Here is a 20467-nt window from a genome sequence, read left to right as displayed (position 1 = left end):
GTTAGGTTAACCGGGTATTTAGGGACGATTTCCTCTTAGAAGAGATCGAGATATCTAACTTTACGAAGTAAGATAGTAAAGTCTCGATACTAGTCGGTATAGTTCTCTTGTCCTAGTAGGGTCGTATAGCTATTAAAAGCCTTTATATCTCGATAAGCTTTATAGAATGCCTCGTTATAAAGGCGCGAGTTCTTAGTAATTCGTACGGTAACTAGAATAGCGTTCGCGTTTATTCTCGGTAGGGGTAATATGCCCGAGGATAGGGATTTAGTATCGGCGGACGCCGCCGCGCTATTACGTATAGCTCTAGGAGCTATAGTAATGTTACTAATTAGAGCTAACGCGAATTAATACGTAGATAATTCGTCTCGTATTAGACTAGGTTCTCGCGAGCGAGATTTAATTAGAGAGTATAGTAGTATATCTTTAATAGGTTGTTTTCCTACTTTGTTTAAGATAGGTAGCTTTTTAAATAGAAAGTCTAAGTCGTCTTCGTCTTTAGAGGATAAAGTTAATAATAAGGCCGAGTTTCCCTAGGCTAGAGGGTTTGAATTTAATACGGAAGCTTACGTAGTAGTTGTTATATCGGTAGTTAAAGTAAGTGTAGCCTTAGTACGGCGCGTAGGTTTCGAGCGGACAGTTTTAGGCTTTTTTAGTAGGTGTTTAGAACTTATACCGCTTCGTACCCCTTCGGTTATCGTATTTCCCTAGTCGTTAATGTCGAAGAATATAATAGGTTTTAGTCTAGTAGGGTTAGGTACTTCGAGAGAAGAAAACAGTTGTTTCTTCGAGTTTAAGCCTATAGCCTTCTTTACGTTAAGTTCAAATTATACTTATCTTCGAGATTCTTTAGCTTAAATCTTTACTTATGCCTTATAATGTCTTTCTACGCGCTTGTATTTAGCGTTTATAAAACGTTTACGTTCGGCTTTTTGCTCTAGTGTCTCGTTTAATAGTCTTCGAGGAGCTATTATAGAAAATTAATAACCTTTAATAGTTAGTGTACGGTAGAAGTAGAATTATAATCTCTAGTTACTAAGTAAGTTCTTAGACACTAGCTAGACCGCATTAGGTTATAAAATCCTTAAAAATTTGATAGGCCGTTGTAGTAGACTATTTGCCCTATAATACCGTTCTAGCTATATTAAAAGTATAGATGCCGTAATAATAGTATGTTAGGTTTTTCAAATTAATAGTAAGTGTGCCTTATTAACGTGTTAGATATATTAGATTGTCGTAGATAATAGCGTTAAACTATAGACTATACTAATAGTTAAAAAGATAAGGCCTAGTTTATTAAACCGGACTAAGGAGTCTAACGGCGACATCGGTGTATCGAATCTCTAAGCTAGATATACTAGATTCTCTAGATTCTTTAAACAGCCTCTAGTTTTTTAAAAACGATTAGACGTTAATTAAACCGTCCCTACATATAGCTAGTACATATAGTTGTAGTAATAATTAATTAATAAGGCTTATAATCGTAAAGATGCGGCAATTAATGCCTAAAGCGCTAACCGGGCTTATAACCTATTAAAGATTAGAGCTAAAAAGTAATTAAATTCCTAACTACTACCTACAGTGCTATATATATAGACCGATAACCGATATCGGATGCATGACTCAATGGCTACATTGTAACAGGTGAGGTGACATAATCGCAATCGTAAGGTTGGTATACAGCTGACTTAAGGTGCGATTGTGCGAAGTGAAGTGGTGAAGGTCACTCACCCTCTTTAGGGTTAGGGTTGTCGACTGTCGATCTACGCCTGGCCGGACAAGTATCGGTCGGGAAATCCATCCTTGTCGACCATTATACTGACATATCTCTTTACAAAGCGGAACATCACATGAGAGCGGATCATAGCCGCCGAACCACACCCACCGACAGCCGGAAAGAGTCCTCTTCCTCAACCAAGTCGACTCACAATCCTTCCCATCAACAACGCATCCACCCCCTCGCCCTTCCTTAGACTCCCTTCCTCCGTCGGCAAACACAACAACGCATTCGCCCCCTTGAAACTCCCAATCGCCGAACTCCGCTGGAATCCCGTACTCGCTGCCCTCAACATCCCATCCTCACCCACACTCACCACCGCGCGATGATACTCCGCCCGCTGCGGATCCATCCTCACATCCTCATCCAGCACAACCTGCACCCTCGGTAATCCCACAGGACTGATCCCCGCCATTTTGTGTAATGCCGGGAGGACGAAGAGGTGGTATGTTACCACAGCAGAGGCAGGGTTTCCGGGGAGGGAGAAGATGACTTTGGTGACATCCTCGCCATCATTGGACTTGAAGGGGATTGTGGCGAAAGTGGTGGGTTTACCGGGTTTCATACTGACGCGGCCGAAGTGGATGGTTCCGCCGAGTTGCCGTTCGATGGTGGGTTTTAGGAGGTCGAGTTCGCCCATTGAGACGCCGCCGGTTGTGATGAGGATGTCTGCTGAGCGGAGGGCGGAGCGGAGGGCGGTTTCGAGGGCACCGGGTCTAGAGGGGGGAGAGAGTGTTAGTTGATGGAGTGGAAGGGAGAGGTGGTGGGAGACGTACTGATCTGATGCGATGCCTAGGTCGATTCCTTCAAAGCCTGTGCCTTTGATTGCGGTGAGGAGAGTGGGACGGTTGGTATCTCGGACTTCCCCGAGTTCGAGTGAGCCGGGTCGGTCATGGGGCACGATTTCGTCGCCTGTGCTGAGGACGCCGATGATGGGTTTTCGATAGATTGAGACTTCGGTTGTGCCGACTGAGGCGAGGAGGCCGAATTCTCCGCCTATTGCGGTGATGCCTTCGCCTTTTTTCAGAATTGTTGAGCCGGCTGCGACGTCGCTGCCGACTTCTCGCACGTTCTCGCCGGGCTTGATTTCGTCGGTCAGGATCTCGACTTGCTTTTCTTCTGTTCCGTCGTCGGTTTTTGAGCGGATTACCGTGTCCTCGACCATGACTACGGCAGTTGCACCAGGTGGCAGAGGTGCTCCGGTGGTGATTCGTGCGACTTCTCCGGATCGTAGAGTTGGCATGTCTTTGCCTGCTTGAGCGTGTGAGATGCCTGTGACTTCGAACACACCTTTTGTGCTGGGAACGAGGATGTGATTGGATGCTACGATTGCATAGCCGTCGACTATGCTTGCTCGAAATGCAGGTACTGCTTCGTTGGCGGTGACGTCTTCTGCTAGCACGGAGCCGATCAGGGACTCGTTGACGGCTGCCTTGATGATTGATGGAGATGGTGTGTGCTGTGAGATTTGTGCGAGAGCATCGTCGACTGAAAGCATGGGATATGGAGATTGGCGATGTCGTCCGGTAGGGCCAGCGGATGGATCGTTCGATACGGGACGGTCTTCGGGTTTGGTATGTGCTTTGGGTCCGTGATGATGTCCGTGTCCATGACTATGACCATGAGAATGTGAATGGGAGTGCGAGTGATCATGTGAGTGGCCTTGCGCTTGACCAGCGACACTGACATTGGCGTCTTGTTCGAGTTTCTTGACGCCACCGACATGTAGCGTTCGGGAGTCCATTCCGGCGATTTGCTGACATGCGTGAGGCAAAAGCTTCAAGACAGCTTCGAGATTCTCCTTGGCGCCTTTGGGAGACCCGGGAAGTGTGATGATCAAGGTGTTGTTGCGTACTCCGGCAACTGGACGAGCCATGGCAGCGACTGTAAAGGTCAGCATACAACTGATTACAGATGTGGCTCGACGATCTTACACGGTGTTATTGCCAAAGATGCAGACAGCATAGTATGGACCAGTCCAGTGGCATGTTTGTGTATCAACGGAGCGGCTGCCTACGGATCTGTCAATGCTGGACACTCATAGAAATACCGGCAGACCAAATCTCACCTCGGGCGTGACATCCTTCTGCGCAAAGCCCGTCCCACCACTCGTCACAATTAAGTTGACCGGATCTTTTCCATCCGTCCGCTGCGTGATGGCTCTTTGGATCTCAAGGACATCGTCTCGCACAATCTGCGTGTCTTGGGCGTCCCATTGGTCTCCTCCACTCTCGGCAAAAGTCGCCTGTAATGCTGGAACACCTTTGTCTGTCGAAGCATCTCTTGACGCTGTCTCTGATACAACGATAATAGCCGCCCGAAGGCGTGAAGGACTCGCCATGTTTGGGCATGAATTGACTGGGATTGATGGAGGATTGAAGGTGAGGTCGGGAGCCACTGAGTTGTTCCGTTTCGGGTATATGGTCTTCCGTAGTGCCCCCTCGACATCTTCTTTCTCGTCTTGCTTCTCCTTCTTCTCGCCTTCAACATGATCCAAAACATCGATGCGACTCGGACCCCAATTACTTTGTACATCTCCCACATCCAGTTGCTGATCTGGCTGCCAACAATCGGCGTGGTTTGCCCTTCGAAAGCGACCGTGTAGGGGAGCCGTGCCCGCCGTGCGAACGATTCGAAGGCTGTCATATCCGAAGTCGACATGCTGGACATTGTGTCCGCCGTGCGACGATGTCATCGAGTCAAAGACTGACAGACTGTGCCTCTCGCGAGGATTGTGATACGCCTTTTACCCGGCTGGCTATATGAGCGATACCCCTTGCTTTGCGGAGACACGAGATTGAGGAATGCATTTCGCGCGTAGCGTGCATTCTCGCGGTAATAAACAAGCCGCCATTGATATGTGATCGAGTACCTCCTCGCCAAACGAATCGTCTTCACGCCAGCATCAAGCACATCCACATTCACCATGCAGCTCTCCATCGCGCTGTCACTCGTTTCAGTGCTCGTGCACGCTCAGCAAGCTCCAGTCTATGGCGGCGATGTCACAACCACGCCTCCTCCACCCGCGTACGAAGAGCCCGCGACATCCACCAGCACGTTTTTCAGCACGGTGGATACATGCCCCGGCAACTCCTGCTCGACGACCGTCTCTTCCTCTTCGGCTCTTGCGACTGTCTCGGCGCCGCCTACCATCATCACCAAGCGAATCCCACAGTGCGCCTTGAACTGTATCGTCGGATACGATCTTGGTGGCTGCGATCCGGAAGATGTTACGTGTATTTGCAGCAACATTGCTCTTATCGATAGGTATTCGTGCTGTTTGAGCCAGCAGTGCTTGTCCCAGGATGATATCAATGGTAAGTATATGCAATCGGTGATACAAACGCACACCGCTCATTCCATGCCTAGCCATCCGCGACGTCGGCGACCTCCTCTGCAGCTGTTTCGGTGTCTTCGATGCCGTGCCCAACAACGCCAGCTGTCTGGCCGTCGACCCACCCCGGCCCGTCCAACAAACCATCAGCCCGAACGGAGTCTGCGGTGGACCCAACAACTACAACTGTGTAGGCAGCGAATACGGCGACTGCTGCAGTCAGTACGGTTTCTGTGGCTCCGGCTACGAATTCTGTGCCGCTCAGAACTGTCTCACGGACTACGGTTCTTGTAATCCCGCCGGCCAGCCACCATACAGCACTTCACCAGCGAGCGCAGCTCCACCGCCCACCTACACGCAGACCCCGAGCCCCAACGGCTACTGTGGCAGTTCCAACCAAGCCAATTGCGCCGGCACTGTCTTCGGAGACTGCTGCAGCATCTACGGCTATTGCGGTAATGGCACAGAGTACTGTGCGCCCGACACCTGCCAGACGGGCTACGGTAACTGCGGATCACCCTACGTGGACGCACCGAATGTCGTATACACGACCGCCGCGCCTGCCGCCACAACCGGTGTATGCAGCAACATTCTCGAAAGCGTGACGGATCAACTTACTCTCCCGACCACCACTTCCACCTCGCCGGCGACGTACTCGGCACCACCCGTCACCACAACATCGACCAACAGACCCACCCCGACTGGCCTTCCTCTCTGCGCCCAAGGTTGCATCGCCACCTACGCAGAGTCAGCCTGCTACGGCGGCTGCAGTCCCCTCGACGTAGCATGCATCTGCTCCAACAAACCCCTGCTCGCCGACTTTTCCTGCTGCGTGAGCCAATTCTGCGATCCCGGTCAAATCGAAGGTACACATTCCCCCACCTCCCTCCCTCCCCATTATCACTAACCATTTCCAGATGTCCGCCTCTTCGCCAACACAATCTGCAGCCGCGCCGGCGTATCCAGCATTCCTCAAGAAGCCACCTGTCTCCCCACAGCCATTGCTGCGTCGTCGACAATCCCGGGTTGCGCCACGCCGTTCCCAACTACCACGACGATGAGTAGTATGAGTATGGGCGCGATGACGACTTGTGGAGTTTGTACGAGCTGTGAGAGGGTCACGACGGTGATTCCGGTTATGGAGGCGAGTTCCTATACGGCGGTGTTTTGAAGGGATTGAGGGTGGGAGAATGGAGGGTGAGGGCGAGATGAGGGATGGGTAATGGTTTTGAGAGGAGTTTATTGCGTGAGGTGACTTGGAGGGAAGGTTGTAGAGTTGATAGTAGAAATGTCGTTCGTTTATTCATCGTTCGTGTATCCGTTGTTGTCATCATTCTTTCCCCAACCTCGCACATCCCGTCAATTGACGTAGATGTCATAGAGAACTACCTAGTGAATCGTAGCGTCACCAAAGCTAAAACCTCACCTCACCTCACCTGCACCGTGTTCCGGACATTCCGACATCCTCTTAGACATAATAATTAAATAGATACTTATACAACACACCGCAACCTCCAACCCCTCATCTGCCTCCCAAGACCACCCACCCACTTCCTCCAAAACAAGAATGGGCTTCCTCGAAACCTCCTTCGTCTCCTGCGTCTCCACCCCCATCCCCGCGGACATCTCACCCTCCCACCTCCCCACTGCCGTCGCCATCCTGCAAAACTACGACAATGTCGCCCACTTGAGCGAGAACTGCACCAGCTCTAAACGTCTCTCCGAATCCGCATCATCATCACCGAAACCCCCAGCCCCACCATCCGAGCAAGAGCAAGACGCCGACGCCGACGAGCAAGCGGCAGAACCACCACCACCACCACAGCCGCAAACCTGGGAAATCACCGAAGACCTCCCCTTCATCCCCTCCTGGCTCTGGTCCGGCGGAACAACCTACTCCGCCCTCGTACACCCCAACACCTCCGGCTGTCAGGTCCACATCCGCGCGAGTTCGCTGTATACCTCCACCAATACGTGGAAAGTCGTGAAGGGTACCCCACCGGAAGACGACGAAGGGATGATGTTGGAGGGGACAGTGACCGAGGGCAGTGAGTGGTATATCCAGACGAGGAGCGAGGCGGTGTGTAATAAGGCGTTTGTGAAGTATGTGACCAAGGGTCTGGCGAGGGGCACGAGGGGCATGCATGAGAGGTTTTTGGAGAGGTTGAGGGAGGAGATTAAGAGGGGGGAAGGAGGAGGAGGGTGAGGTAATGGAGAGTGCTACGGGTTGAGGATAAGCGGTCAAGCGTGATGATTGGACATGGATATATGAATGATGAATGACGAACAAGATGTATTATGCATACTTCATCCTACGAAATCGCCTCCCTCCGATCCAACAACTCCACCCCTCCCGCTGCCGGCCCTCTTCCTTCCTCATCCAATCCCTCAGCCCTCTCGTTCTCTCCACCTATCGTCGCCGTCGAAACAGCAGCATACTCCCCACTCAACCTCAACCTCCCCATCCCCACAATCCCACCTTTCCAGCCCACTTTCTCCCCAGCCCAGTACGCAACTCTCCTCATCACAGCCCAAATTTTCTCCTGGCGAATCTGCTGCCCTTCTTCTTCCCTTGGATCTTCTTTCGCTTCGGCTTGGAATTGGTACTTTAAACAGTCTTTGACCGTCACCAACCCGGTGAGTTTCCCGCGATGTTCGACGAGGATGACCCGCGGTCCGAGTTTCTTGAAGAGTTCCATTACCGTCTCGAGAGGGAGGCGAGGGTGGACGGTGAGAGGGACTGGATCGATAAATTTGGAAAAGTCGACGGTGCCATGGGCTGCGGTTTCGAAACTGACGGCTGGGAAGGTGGCGGATGGCGTTGTCGCGGTGCGAGGTGCAAGATCGCTTATGTGAGAAGAGAAGAGACAGCGAGCGGAGGCTGAGACGCCTTGTTCGCGGATGGCGCGATCGAGGGCGTAGCGCAATTCTGTGCGGCCAATGTAGCCGAGGAGGATGTTGGTGTCTTCGTTCTCGACGATGGGGAAGCCTTGGTAGGTGGTTTCTTTGAGGATCTTTTCTACCGCGGATACGGTGAGGCCTGTTGCGGTCAGAACTTTCGGCAATGGTGTCATGGTTGTGCTGACGGGCACGTTGAAGGTGTGGTCTTCTTTGCCGTCTAGGAAAGGGAAGCCGTTGAACCAGATCATGCGGTCTGCGATTCCGCCTTTGCCGAATCTTTCGGAGACGCCTTTGGTGATTCCGACGGTGATCATGGTGGGCAGGATGTATGTCAGAGCGCCGGTCAGCTCGAACATGATGACGACTACTGATACTGTCAGGTGCATGATTCCACTCAATGCTGCTCCGGCGCCGAGGAAAGCGTAGGTGCCAGGTGTAATACAAGTGACATCTGGATCGCAAGCGGCGAAGTAGGCCGAGTTTGGGAACGACTCGTGGAGGGCTTGGACTAGGACACCGACCATTCTGCCGAAGGAGGCGCCGATGGCCATGGATGGGACGAAAATGCCGGCTGGTACTTTGCAGCCGTAGGAGATGATGACCAAGAATGTGCGGATCACGGTCGAGGCGAACAAGGCCAGGACGAGCCGCCAGCGATTCTGTCGATCGCAAAGTCCGTCGTAGTCGTGAGCGCCTTCGCATTCGAGGAAGAGGATCTCCATACTTTCGGTCATGTCGATTCTCAGGAACATGTTGGGGTAGCAAATCACAGCTGTGAACAGTGCGAGAAGAGTCGCCTCGATGATGGGATAGCCAGTGAGATAGCGTTTCCGGAAAGCTTGTACTCGCAGATTCCATTTCATGACAAAGGCGCCGTAGAGTCCGCCGAAAGTGCCGATGAGGACGTAGAACGGTATCTCGAAGAAGTGCCAGCCTCGATCGTAGCGGACTGTGAACATGACCAGCTGTCCGGTCCGGAATGGATTCATGGCGGATAACACTGCCGTAGCTACCAGAGCGCAAAAGTAGGATCGCCACATCGTCTTGAGAGGAAAGTAGTTGCTCATCTCCTCGAGACTGAACAGGACTCCTCCAATGGGACTTCCGAATGCCACTGCGACGCCTGCTGCCGCACAAGCTGACAAAATCTCTCTCGTCTTTGCAGCATTTCGCCTGTACTTGTAGAACATCCGACTGATGACATTTCCCGTACACACCGCATAGTGCACACTCGGTCCCTCCTTACCCACACTCAACCCGCTGGCAATCGCAAGTGGCAGACCGATGCTCTTGATCAACAATGTCCAGAATCCTAGAAATCCCTTCATCACAAATCCCGCGATGATACATTTGATCTCACTGATACCGGATCCTGCCGCATACGGTGCAAAGCTCTTGACCAATCTCGCGGAGGTGAATGCGAAAATCGTACTGAAGATGATGTACAGTAGATAATTCAACGGCCAGAATCCACTCCATCGGTGCCACTCGTCGCAACCATTCTCCGCACCCCAGCAGCAAAACGTCTCATTCAGGTAGAATCCCGTCGTGCAGTATCCCAATTTGATATCACTCAGCCATTCTGTGACGATGTTCAAGAAGGCAGCATTCAAACCGATCGCGGCACCGATCAAGCTGACCACGATCCAGCCTTGTCCGGCATCGTAGGCCTCTGAGAGCTTGCCTCGCCATCCTATCCGACCTGCTGAATTTCGAGCTACTTGTCGAGCTGTCCGTCTCTTCTGCTCCCGTGCTGCGTCCTGCACCCAGTCGATGGTCGTGAAGTCTTCATATCGTTTGATCTCGGCAATCTCCTCCGCGAGTTGTTGGTCGGCGGGAGATATGGCTGCGGCTGCATTCCCTGCTTCGGCGGTGGAGAGAGCGGACAGACGCCGGTTCAAGGTGTGGGAGGCATTGCTGTCGCGACGCTGGGCGGACGGAGATTGGGGATTCGAGTAGCTGCTCGTGCGGCGGTTCATCGCACTGCCGGGTGTATGTGAAAGGGTCGGCCCATTCTCCGAAGTTGTATCAGAGTGAGATCCTTGTGTTGTCGCCAAAATTCGTGGAAGAAGTCTGGATAAGGTATCTCCCTTTCTCAAAGGATGACATGTGAAGAATCCGGCTGAACTTCGGAATTGAGCGGCGCGTCAACTCGACTCCCCCACGCGATATGGGAAGACATCCAAGCACTTGACACTCTTCAGAAACACATATCTCGATTTTCCCACGACACATAGACCTCAGTCTCGATTCACCAAAACCTCGCCAATCCGACGTGCCCACCATGCCCTACAACAATGCCCCGATCGTGCCCGCACAGGAGATCACCGGCGCCGTCTCTCTCCCTCGTAAGTGCTTCTTATCCATACCACTAATAAGGTAGCATGCTAACAAGACCCCCCTTTCGCAGTCGCCCGCGTCAAAAAGATCATCAACACCGACCCAGACACGGGAAACTGCTCCAACAACGCCGCCTTTGTCATCACCGTCGCGACCGAAATGTTCCTCCAGCACCTCGTCTCCCAAGCACACCTCCAAGTTCGATCCGAACACTCCCAGAAACCAAGGAGAAATATTCAGTATCGTGATGTTGGTGTGTAGTCTCTATCCTACGAACTGGAGCATGGGTTGTGATGACTGACATGAGGTGATTCTTCCAAGCCAACGCAGTAGCCCGCGTCGAAAACCTCGAATTCCTCTCCGACGTCGTCCCGAGGACGATGACTTATAAGGACCTCAAGAAGAAGCAAGCACAGGATGCCGCGACAGCTCCTGCGACATCGAATGGAAATGGGTTGGCGAAAGGCCAAGGTACACTTGATGGCCATCTTGGAGGGAAGGACGCCCAGGCTGGCAATGGAGCGGCGGACGAGGAGGGCATGGACGTTGATGGGGAGGAAGAGGAGGAGGCAGAGGACGGCGATACGACGTTGGAGGAGAAGGGAGTGAGGAGTGCTGGGCTGGAAGTCGATACTGAGATGGAGGATTGAGATGCTGCAAGAACCGGTTAGCATCACTCGCGGCCGAGTCTCGACGAGCGAGGATCGCACGCGCATACTCCACGGAAGCACGAGTTCGACTGGTGATCCGGCGCTGAGCTGCGGAAAAGCATTCTTCCCCTCGGCCGTCGTCAAACCCACTGGCGATATTGCTCTACGAACATGTCAGCCTGGCCCGGGCGGCAACAGACGACCGATGGACTTTGGCCGCGCGGTACCTGCAATATCAAGATTTCAAGAGCTGCAGCACAGGGTAGAACTACAGGCACTGACTGCTTGAAGCTTCATGCTTTTGATCCAGAGTCTGTACTGTTCCCTACAGACGATACCGACATCTCCGGTCCAATGCAGAGTCGAGACATCGTCCATACCTGCCCCAAATGGGCACCGATTGAGTTTCCAGCGTCAGCACTGCTTCCCGTATGCAGTCCACGGTCTGTACTCCGTAGGATACGAGGTGCACGGCTTACTTTTCGCAAGGGGCACCGTCCGTCTTGCGCTCCCATTTTGCAGGGCAGTAGCATGTTCGGGCTCGTGCAGCGTGTGAGCGTATCGGACGGAGCCGATGGATCACCGCTGGTTGGGGTCCTGTCCTGGTGTAGGGGACATGTTCAGCCATTAACCTTGATCGAGGTCTTCCGCGGTGATCCGTCCGATGCGCTCACACGCTGTATTTTAGGCACCGCGTAACTCCAATTGATCACGACATAATAACACTGCCACGACCAGTGTCAACATACCCTCGTATAAGAAATTGCTGGCCGTCCTCCTTCCTCTTCCTCCTTCCTTCTCCAAACAGGACCGACAACAAAAACCACTCTCCATCCTCGACCTTCTACCATCTGGCGCTCAACACTCAACACCTACCGAGCTCCAGACACACACTCAACACCTCTCGAGCTCAGACACAACCAACACTCATCACCATCACGATGCAGATCCCCATCGCAGGAGTGATCCTCCTCTCCAGCCTTGGCAGCATGGTTCAGGCCTATACGGTCTTCGAGCTCGTTTTCTACTCCGATAATGGCTGCCAGGGAGAATCACACAAGAGTCTCGGAGATGGACCTCTGGGTTGCGGAAAGCCACCAGGCACGCCAGCTGGCTTCGACGCCAAAAGCGTGAGCGTCCACATGCTGAAGCCGTGTGCCGTCTCTTTCTTCACCGACCACAACTCCAAGTGCAATATCAACGCCCCTGCGTCTCCAATCACAAAGTACGGACCCTTTTTGAGAGAGGAAAGGCAATGCGTCACGTAAGTCACAAAAACCGTTCTTTGCTCGTTCGCGGTGGTGTCTGATCTGTTGAATAGGTTGCCCTCGGGCAAGTTCGGCAAATGGAAGGTTGCGAGCGTCACGTGTTGATGGGATTGGGGAGACTTGCAAAACGGGCGTGGCAAGGACGTGGTCGGTGTACGCCCTTGCTTTCCGCGGAATCTGGACTCCGGAGGATCGCGGATACTATGGGGATGATCGATCTCCAGCGCCGAATCGTAGGGTTCTTGGAAGGTTGGACGTAGTGTAGCTTTGGTTGCGATGGTATAAGGCTGGCACTTGCCGGGAACCGTGGCCCTTCGAGATTTTCTGGGTTACCTATCCGTACTCACCGCTCACCTCTTCTTCTTCTGACTCTTGTCCTTCAACCTCGCCACCAGACTCTTCACATCGTCTCCTCTTTCCTCCGCCTCACCAACATCCTTCTTCCCCTTCTTCTTCCTCTCCTCCTTGCCATCCTCCCCCAATCCATCCTCAAACTTCCTTTTCTTCCTCCCCTCCTCCAACAAAGTCTTCATCCCCGCCGTCCCCTTGAACCGCGGATTTGTCGGATCAATCGCATACTCATGACTCTCAAACACTTTCCCAAATCTCGGATCCTCCACCTCAACCTGGAAGTCGTCCTTCTCCACCTCTTCCAATCCCTTCGGCTTCTTTCCGAATTTCCCTTTCTTTCGTCGCGCTGCCTTTTCGGCCTTTTCGATCTCTCGCATGTCAAAGTGCCGTACGCCTTCTCCTTCGCCGTTTTCGCCTTGCATGAGGAGGGAGAGTTCGGCTTTGCGGGAGGAGGCTTCGGCGTCGAGCTTTTCGCGGGCGGCGCGCTTCTCTGCTTTGGCGGCTTTGCGGGCGGCTTTTGTTGCGGCTGCGGTCGTAGCGGCGGGGTCGGTGAAGAAGGGGTCTGCGAAGGGGTCTTCCTCCTCTGCTGTGTCTTTCTGTGCTGGCAAGGCGGGCGCCGCTTCCTCGAGGTCGGACGTCTCTGCTGCACCCGCTGATGTCCCTGCGCGTGCGGCTTTGGACCGTTCTTTGCGGGCTTGTTTGCGTTCCTTTTCTTTGCGAATGTAGCGTTGGCGGGTGGACTCTTCGTCTTGCGGCTCGTTTTCGAAGACGCCTTTCTTCCCGCCGGCTGCTTTCTCGCCACCGTCGGCGTTTGTCAGGCCGGATGTGAATGTGATTTGCATGTCGCCGACTGGTTCGTCTTTGTATGATTTGGAGGACTTGGTGGGTTCATCTCCGAGTCCTAGTGCTGCGCGCATCTTCTGTCGTTGGGCGTCCTTCTTCTTCGCCTTGCGGTCTGCTGCTGTGGAGATGCGGGATGAGATGCTGTCGGCGTCGGAGTCGTCGCTGCCGATGTAGGCTTGGAGATCGTTCTCTTCCATTTCTGCGCGGGAGAAGGCTCGTTTTTGGACTTCTTTTCGCGTGGCGTCGTCGTCGTCCCATGTTAGGCGGACTTTGGAATGCGTCAGGGCTTCGGTGCGGAATTCGTTGGGTCTGTAGCCGGATGGTAGTTGGTTGCATTCGTCGTGAGGGGTGTCGTCCTCGAAGGAGGTCTCGTCTGGAACAAACCTCAGATCGAAGAAGTTGGCTGTTGAGAGGTATTCGCGGCCATCCATGGCGTCGTAAAGGGCTTTTGCTGTTGACCCGTCGGAACATGAGATGACGGCGTAGTAGTACTTTAGTCTTTCCAACTGGTATGCGCGAAGGGCGGCTGTGTCGAACTCATCGCCGGCGGAGGCTTGAGTTTCGAGTAACTTCTTCTTGATCTTCTCGTCGTCCTCCGAGCTCTCGTCATCATCGTCGTCTTGAGCTTCTGCAGTCACCTTCTGCGAGCTTGCAAAGATCTCCCGCGGCGGTCCCTCAGTCTCCTCTCTTTGCAACTTCTCTCGCCCAAACTCGCTCGGGTATATCGTGACATTCTCGATCTTGCCGCCCGTAGGCGCAAAGCTGGCCGCCACCGCCATGAGATCTGCTGCACGAATGTTGTCCCAGTCCAAATTGACAGCAGCAATTCTCCGTGATACTTCTCCCATTGGCACATCCTCTGTTTGTTCCACTCCTGCCGTGTCGTCAAGTAGTTCTGCTTCGCTGTCACTCTCTTCTTCGGACTCTTCCTCTGACTCGGACTCTGAGAAGCCATCTCGCATCGGGTCGCGTTTCTCCACTAGCTCTTCTTCGCTGTCATCCTCCTCGACGTCTACATCGTCCACATCGTCCTCACTCCCCGACTCTTCCTCGGAGCTGCCCACGACTTCCCGATCCTGCTTCTTCCCTGGTTTAGCCTTTGCTTTCGGCTGATCTGCTGCATCTAAGCGATACAGCTTCTCCAAATCTTTTTTGTTCGAGTCCGACTTTATCTTCCGCCCATATCGATCAACGGTAGCCTTTTTGCGAAATTCCTGGTCCGTGAAGAGTGTCTTGAAGCGAGGATCGACGGCCGTGCGGGACTCCTTCTTATTTGGTAGGCGATATCGCGGATCGCTGTTCAGCGCACTGAAGCGATTGTCGGCCATGATCGGATTCCGTCAAAACTTGTTGTCAGTGTGAAAGTTGAGGAGAGAGCTCTCGAATTTTGAAGCGTCGTCCACCAATTTTGAGCACGCTAGCGTCGAGCGTCGACGCTTCGCCCAAGCGTGGACGCTAGCGTGAAGCGTCGTCCACCAAGCTCGAATACGCTAGCGCCGAGCGTCGACGCTAGCGTGGCGTCGTCCACCAAAGTCCGCTCCAGAAGATTGAAGTGCGCATTCGAGGTCGGCTTTCTTTTCTATCGATTGAACAATGCCACAACACGGTCCGAAGCGATGACAGCCAGCAAATTCTACGCATTGACGAATGCATACACTCGATCAGAGGTTTCGTCGTCGCGATCATGGTCCGACTGAAGCATCGATATCTGCTTGTCAACATCCTCTACACCGAACCCGCGAAACCTGCACGTCCAGCGAAGACTGCCGCCGAAGCACAACTCCCATGGACAGTGCAATTCCGGCGTCCAGGTCAAGATAAGATGGATGGGAAGCTCCTTGCCCGTGTGGTCAGAGATGGCGTTGCGGAGTTGTTCGGTGACTACGGAGCAGGCATGGTCGCGGGAAGTCTGCAGGGTAGGAATGGCACAGTCACGACGAAGCAAAGCAGATTCTAAGCATTCGCAGTGAAGTACATGTCCTCCGCCACGAATACCGCCATCATACGAGTGTCCCGCGCGCACTACCGACTTGTCTGGGCCGCCCTCACATTCACGACGAAGCTTCCCAATCCCGTGAACGAGTCTTGTGTCATACAGGTCGTGAGAGTGAGCGGAACTATCAAGAAGGCGGAAGAGGAGGCTATCCGACGCGCGAGACTCAGCATTGTGAGGGCGAGAAGAGCAGCGGAACGGAAGACGGGTGTCGCCGACAGCCTCAGTGAAGACGAGTTTGACGATCTGGGCCTGGCGGGTGATATTGAGGATCGTGATGGGCATGATGACGAGGACGACGATGAAGACGACGGCGACTGAGACTTGCATACTGCGACGCACCAGCACAGGCCGTGTGGAGGCTTGGACATGGTGTCTACGTGCGGATGTCAGACCCCGCTAAGATACGGACAGCTAATCCAGCAACGGCTGATCCAGAGCTACGACCAGGCGTATATCAACATCTGCAGACCACTACGGACAAGAGCCGTCGCAAATCTGGCCTACGCGAAAGAAGCTCTCCCCTCGGCCACATCCATGGGCTGACAATGTATTGATCGAGACGCCATTTCGATCTTGCGACTCGGCGCTCCTATCATCAGCTGATGTGGTGTCTGGCCTGCTGTGATTTGTGAAGGTCGACCACCATTCCAGGGTAGGACATGCGTCGTCAGCAGAATGTAAATGCGAGCAGGTCGAGAACAACGCCATGGCTAGAGACTGCACGCGGTCTCACAGGACTTTATACACTCACGTGGACACCGGGAGAGCATCCTTCGGACCGGCCGAGTGGCGTTCGGAGAATTGAAGCTGATATGCAAGCCACCATGCACAGTTCAGCTGACGTGGGGATCTGTGGTCTGACCTCCCCACTTCGACGAGTATCACTGCAGCTTTGCACGATGCAGATGTGGTTCATCTGAAGCACTAGGATTTGCACTGCTTGACGAGGAACAGCACTTTGTGCACTGCACTGCAACACGAATCAAGAAATCACTGGCTGCGAGTGCTCACAACAGCGACAGCTCCGTATCCCTCGCAACTCGTTGGCACACGTAGAAGAGTACGCGCACTGTGTTAGTGCTCATGCTCGCGTACCAATGCCGTCGCTTCCAGACCTGACTTTCGACATCGGCTGGAGCATTGCCTTGCAGGAATATGTTGACAGCCACAAGCAGAGCCACACTGCACGAACGGCGTCTCCGTGCGCCTCGTAGCTACTGGAGCTGTGAATTCGCTACTTTTGTCGAACATCAGCTCGAGCTGAGAAGTGACCCTAACCAAGACTGCTGCAGCTTGGAGCTTCGGGTGCCGGTCAGACCGACCTGAGGCGTACTATGGCGTCGGACAGCGCGATGATCATGCCATGTCGTCCCAGCCTGATCGCTTGCGCGAGATGGGCGAACGGATATATAAGGCCGCGATCTCGCCCATGCATTGTTCGAGCGCCACACATCGACCGCAATCCTTCACATCAGTTGAAACTCAGCAATACCATACCATCGTCCAAACATGGCCCCAAAACACTCCAAGGACCACCAAGATGACTGCAAAGTCTGCGAAGACATTCACGCATCGGGCACGCTGAGGAAACGCCTTATTGTCTGCTGCGACGGCACTGGCAATTCTTCCAACCAAGGAACAGAGACAAATCCCACCAACGTTGCAAGACTCAGTCGTGCCATTGCCAATGTCGGCTTCACGCATCATGGCAAGCCGATACCGCAGATCGTCTACTACCAGGCTGGCGTTGGGACGGGCAGTCTCACCAAGTTCAATGCAGCCCAACAAGGTACGGTGCATCCGGCTACTGAAAGAGATCGCCACTGATGTGCCGCAGCTGGCTTTGGTGTGGGTCTGAATGAAAAGGTTTGCGAAGCCTACAACTTCCTCGTGAACAACTACGGACCTGAAGATGAGATCTCGCTCTTTGGTTTCAGCCGTGGGGCTTACACTGCACGAACTCTTGGCAGCTTCATCTGCGACTTTGGTCTCATGACACCCGGCATGATGGACTACTTCGACGAGATCTTTGAGGAGTACAAGAAACGCAAGACCCGGGATTTCGAGAAAGAAGGCTGGTTCAAGAACCGAGTCAGAAAGGGTGAGCTCGGTTTGAATTGGAACGATTACCACGACAAGGATGGCAACAACATCAAGGAACTTCCCACACGCATGCAGTGGATCAAGACCTGGACCCATCAACACATCACCCTCAAAACCGTTGGAGTTTTTGACACCGTCGGAAGTGTGGGTATGTCTGGACGAGTTGATCAGCCTGGCAAGGACACAGACTGGCACTCGACAACTCTGCATCCCAGTAAGTGTTCATTTGGACTCTTCTGCACTGAGATCTGAAGTTTTAACGACAGCGCAGAGATCGAGCACGCATTTCACGCAATGGCGCTGGACGAAACTCGCGGCAACTTCCCGCTCACAAAGTGGCACATCACTCCCGAGTGCTCCAAGGTAGACTTGCGGCAATGTTGGTTCCCCGGCTATCATAGTGATATCGGTGGCCATGCCGACGCCAAGTCTGACACCAACAGTGTCGACGAGATCACCTTTGCTTGGATGGTGGACCAGATCTCAAGCGAAAGTTTGCTGCAATTCACCCCTGCTACTCTGCGATATCCAATTCTGAATCGGATCAACAACACCAGCATGATCGAGAATGGCCCGAACTGCACAATCCCTACATCTCCCGAGGACGCCAATCAACGCCTTATTCGCTGGTCCGACGGTATCATGGGGGAGACCAATACTCCCATGTATTATGTCAGTTCATTCATCGCCACTTTTCGTTTCTGGTACACTCGAGAGCCAGGAGTCTGGAAGGATGCCAATTCCCAACTGATTAATCCCGAGCACCTCCGCGAGACGATCCATCCGACAGTCTGGCATCGTATGAGTACCACGGAGTGCAAATATCGTCCCGCCGCGCTGCCGGCTAAGGAATGGTCTCGCGAGGAGGCTTCTCCCGAGGAAAAGGCGGACGATTACCTGTACGTTTGGGTCAAGAAGGATCCTGCCACGGGAGAAGAGGTACTGCGACTGCCGGAGTACAGGATGAAGAATATCAAGAAGCGAGACTTTTGCCATCATGATGAACATGGCGAGGAGAAGCACTATGCTTTGTGGAATGAGAGCTTGGAGCTCAAGCTTGCGCCGACGGAGGTCGCGAGGGAACATGCGAAATTGTGAAGCGGTCCTCGTTTTGAACGCAATTGCCCTTGGGAGATTTCCTTTCTTGACTCACGATTGCTGTAGCAGAAGATCTCTGTCCCCTTCACGCCCAGCTTTGACAAGAGTGCGATCCGTCCCTTGCTTGCATGACTTACATCATCAACCATTGATATATCTCGTTCCGAAATTGCAATCATTCAGCATCGGCTCAGCCATCAAAAAGCGCATACAAAGCCCGTCCTGGAAACACTCTTCAGCAGCATCCACATCATGTCAGTCGAACCTGGCAGCGACGATGGCAGTGCCCACGACTCGGACGACGGCCGTTTGTCAATATCAGAGACACAAGACCTTTGCAATATCACCTACTCACGTGAGGGAACCATTGCGGCCTTCAACGGGTATTTCGAGTTTTTGACGGCCATGTTCATGGAACCCGAACTGGTCCACCAACCGCCGGAGGGCGGGTGGCCGGAGATCACCGTGGACACCATGCGCACATTAGGCAAGACAGAGGAAGTTGCGGAATTGCTTCGTCGTCTCCCATACACTCGATTCCCCTCTGGGCAAGAAGGCAAAGGTATGCAAGATCCGCAATACAAGCACGCAGTTGCTAATGGACGAGCGACAGCTGGAGGTGCTCCCGGTGGCGGCTTTACCCTGACAGACTGGACCAAGATTGCTCGAAACGTCTCCAGCGAACACGGTTCGTGTCCAGAGTCTACCATGAATCTCTATCGACAACCGACCGAAGGTGTCTACGAACATGTGCCGTCACATGTCGTTGGGCTTGTCTCTGCTGCCCACTTCGAGATGTTCCTGGATACTCAACTCGGCGTAATCTACTTCCCGGGCTGGATTTACGTTCCAGGTCCCACCGCTGTTGCGCAAGACACCTATGGTCCTTTCAAGCCAGTGGCAGACGATCCACATGACTACGCATCCACTGAAGAGGCCAATGACTGGCGAACCGGCGGTATGGGGTTGAAATGCGCATGGGCGATACCCGAGTTCTTTGAAATGATGAAGTATCATTTTCGGAATCTCACCTACCTCCTACTTACCCGGGTTTGGGTTGCAGAGGCCTTTGGTGAAGATGAAGAGAATGCCCGAGGCATGCCCGCCGCCTTTCCGATCGTTCGTCAGATATTTCAGAAGCATGGATGGCCAGATCTTGCCCGGTACCAGAAGGAGAAATGCATGGACGAGTTGGACAGTCGGTGGGAGGAGTTGTTTGATCATTAGATGGACTGAGTTCGTGAATAGGGGAGCTGAGCCGCTTGCTCAGGATTCAGCGAACTTGCCAATGGGCATACTGCCCGACGAAGATCCACAGGAGTGGAGCTGTTTGCTGAAGCGCGCGCCGATCGACGACAGAAGTGGCGGGGGAGCATGCGAAATTGGGACACAGCAATGGATATTGTGCAACCTCGTGACGCACCATGCAAGGCAGCGCATGCCCAGACACCGCGCCAAGCTTAACTGCTTACAATCCGTCCGCCGTTCGAAACCATTTTACATTCCTTCTTCCACCTTGCAACGAATCCTTCTCCAACTGTTCGTACGGCAATTCCTCCGTCAATCCATCACGTCAAACGCTCAGCCTACCGACCACGACGACGGTCGAGACTCCTCCGACGAAGATGACTCCAGAGTCCCGCGCTTATCGATTTCAGAAACGCAAGATCTTTGCAATATCACCTACTCCCGGGAGGAGACCATTGCGGCGTTTAGGAGCTACTACGAATTCTTGTCTACAATGTATCTGGACCCAGCATTCGTCCAAACACCACCCGACGGAGGAGTATGGCCTGGGATGACGGT

General features: G+C 53.3%; 10 protein-coding genes across 10 annotated transcripts; 7 read left to right on the top strand and 3 right to left on the bottom strand.

Annotated features, from left to right (window-relative positions):
* Positions 1 to 1910: 1910 nt before the first annotated feature.
* Positions 1911 to 4118, bottom strand: MYCGRDRAFT_47591 (uncharacterized protein; the record flags this gene model as incomplete). The annotated part of the gene is made up of 4 exons (XM_003849212.1): positions 1911 to 2493; positions 2554 to 3661; positions 3712 to 3790; positions 3846 to 4118. 4 exons carry the CDS (start codon positions 4116 to 4118, stop codon positions 1911 to 1913), a joined length of 2043 nt encoding a protein of 680 aa, XP_003849260.1.
* Positions 4119 to 5256: 1138 nt separating this feature from the next.
* On the top strand, positions 5257 to 5406 carry MYCGRDRAFT_47419 (uncharacterized protein; the record flags this gene model as incomplete). The annotated part of the gene is made up of 1 exon (XM_003849804.1): positions 5257 to 5406. A coding segment is annotated over one exon (150 nt), but the record flags the coding sequence as incomplete, so codon positions are not given.
* A 72-nt stretch (positions 5407 to 5478) lies between these two features.
* MYCGRDRAFT_19562 (uncharacterized protein) lies at positions 5479 to 5685 on the top strand (the record flags this gene model as incomplete). The annotated part of the gene is made up of 1 exon (XM_003849805.1): positions 5479 to 5685. A coding segment is annotated over one exon (207 nt), but the record flags the coding sequence as incomplete, so codon positions are not given.
* A 129-nt stretch (positions 5686 to 5814) lies between these two features.
* On the top strand, positions 5815 to 6282 carry MYCGRDRAFT_47912 (uncharacterized protein; the record flags this gene model as incomplete). The annotated part of the gene is made up of 2 exons (XM_003849806.1): positions 5815 to 5977; positions 6029 to 6282. Coding segments are annotated over 2 exons (417 nt in total), but the record flags the coding sequence as incomplete, so codon positions are not given.
* A 1141-nt stretch (positions 6283 to 7423) lies between these two features.
* On the bottom strand, positions 7424 to 9991 carry MYCGRDRAFT_47177 (uncharacterized protein; the record flags this gene model as incomplete). Its single annotated transcript, XM_003849211.1, has 1 exon — positions 7424 to 9991. One exon carries the CDS (start codon positions 9989 to 9991, stop codon positions 7424 to 7426), a length of 2568 nt encoding a protein of 855 aa, XP_003849259.1.
* Positions 9992 to 10296: 305 nt separating this feature from the next.
* On the top strand, positions 10297 to 10765 carry MYCGRDRAFT_30712 (uncharacterized protein; the record flags this gene model as incomplete). The annotated part of the gene is made up of 3 exons (XM_003849807.1): positions 10297 to 10360; positions 10423 to 10605; positions 10674 to 10765. Coding segments are annotated over 3 exons (339 nt in total), but the record flags the coding sequence as incomplete, so codon positions are not given.
* Positions 10766 to 12261: 1496 nt separating this feature from the next.
* Positions 12262 to 14804, bottom strand: MYCGRDRAFT_62083 (uncharacterized protein; the record flags this gene model as incomplete). The annotated part of the gene is made up of 2 exons (XM_003849210.1): positions 12262 to 13147; positions 13271 to 14804. The coding sequence occupies 2 exons, from the start codon at positions 14790 to 14792 to the stop codon at positions 12621 to 12623; spliced, it is 2049 nt and encodes a 682-aa protein (XP_003849258.1).
* A 344-nt stretch (positions 14805 to 15148) lies between these two features.
* Positions 15149 to 15778, top strand: MYCGRDRAFT_47581 (uncharacterized protein; the record flags this gene model as incomplete). Its single annotated transcript, XM_003849808.1, has 2 exons — positions 15149 to 15380; positions 15432 to 15778. 2 exons carry the CDS (start codon positions 15149 to 15151, stop codon positions 15776 to 15778), a joined length of 579 nt encoding a protein of 192 aa, XP_003849856.1.
* A 797-nt stretch (positions 15779 to 16575) lies between these two features.
* On the top strand, positions 16576 to 18748 carry MYCGRDRAFT_110645 (uncharacterized protein; the record flags this gene model as incomplete). Its single annotated transcript, XM_003849809.1, has 3 exons — positions 16576 to 17249; positions 17337 to 17711; positions 17835 to 18748. The coding sequence occupies 3 exons, from the start codon at positions 16970 to 16972 to the stop codon at positions 18659 to 18661; spliced, it is 1482 nt and encodes a 493-aa protein (XP_003849857.1).
* Positions 18749 to 18852: 104 nt separating this feature from the next.
* Positions 18853 to 20089, top strand: MYCGRDRAFT_105629 (uncharacterized protein; the record flags this gene model as incomplete). The annotated part of the gene is made up of 2 exons (XM_003849810.1): positions 18853 to 19223; positions 19275 to 20089. 2 exons carry the CDS (start codon positions 18914 to 18916, stop codon positions 19886 to 19888), a joined length of 924 nt encoding a protein of 307 aa, XP_003849858.1.
* Between the last annotated feature and the right edge of the window lie 378 nt (positions 20090 to 20467).

Source organism: Zymoseptoria tritici, chromosome 9 (genome assembly GCF_000219625.1).
Source record: "Zymoseptoria tritici IPO323 chromosome 9, whole genome shotgun sequence".
In the NCBI taxonomy this organism is placed as follows: Eukaryota; Fungi; Ascomycota; class Dothideomycetes; order Mycosphaerellales; family Mycosphaerellaceae; genus Zymoseptoria; species Zymoseptoria tritici.
The sequence above is the reverse complement of the archived record's forward strand: the minus strand, read 5'-3'. Positions and strand labels throughout refer to the sequence as shown.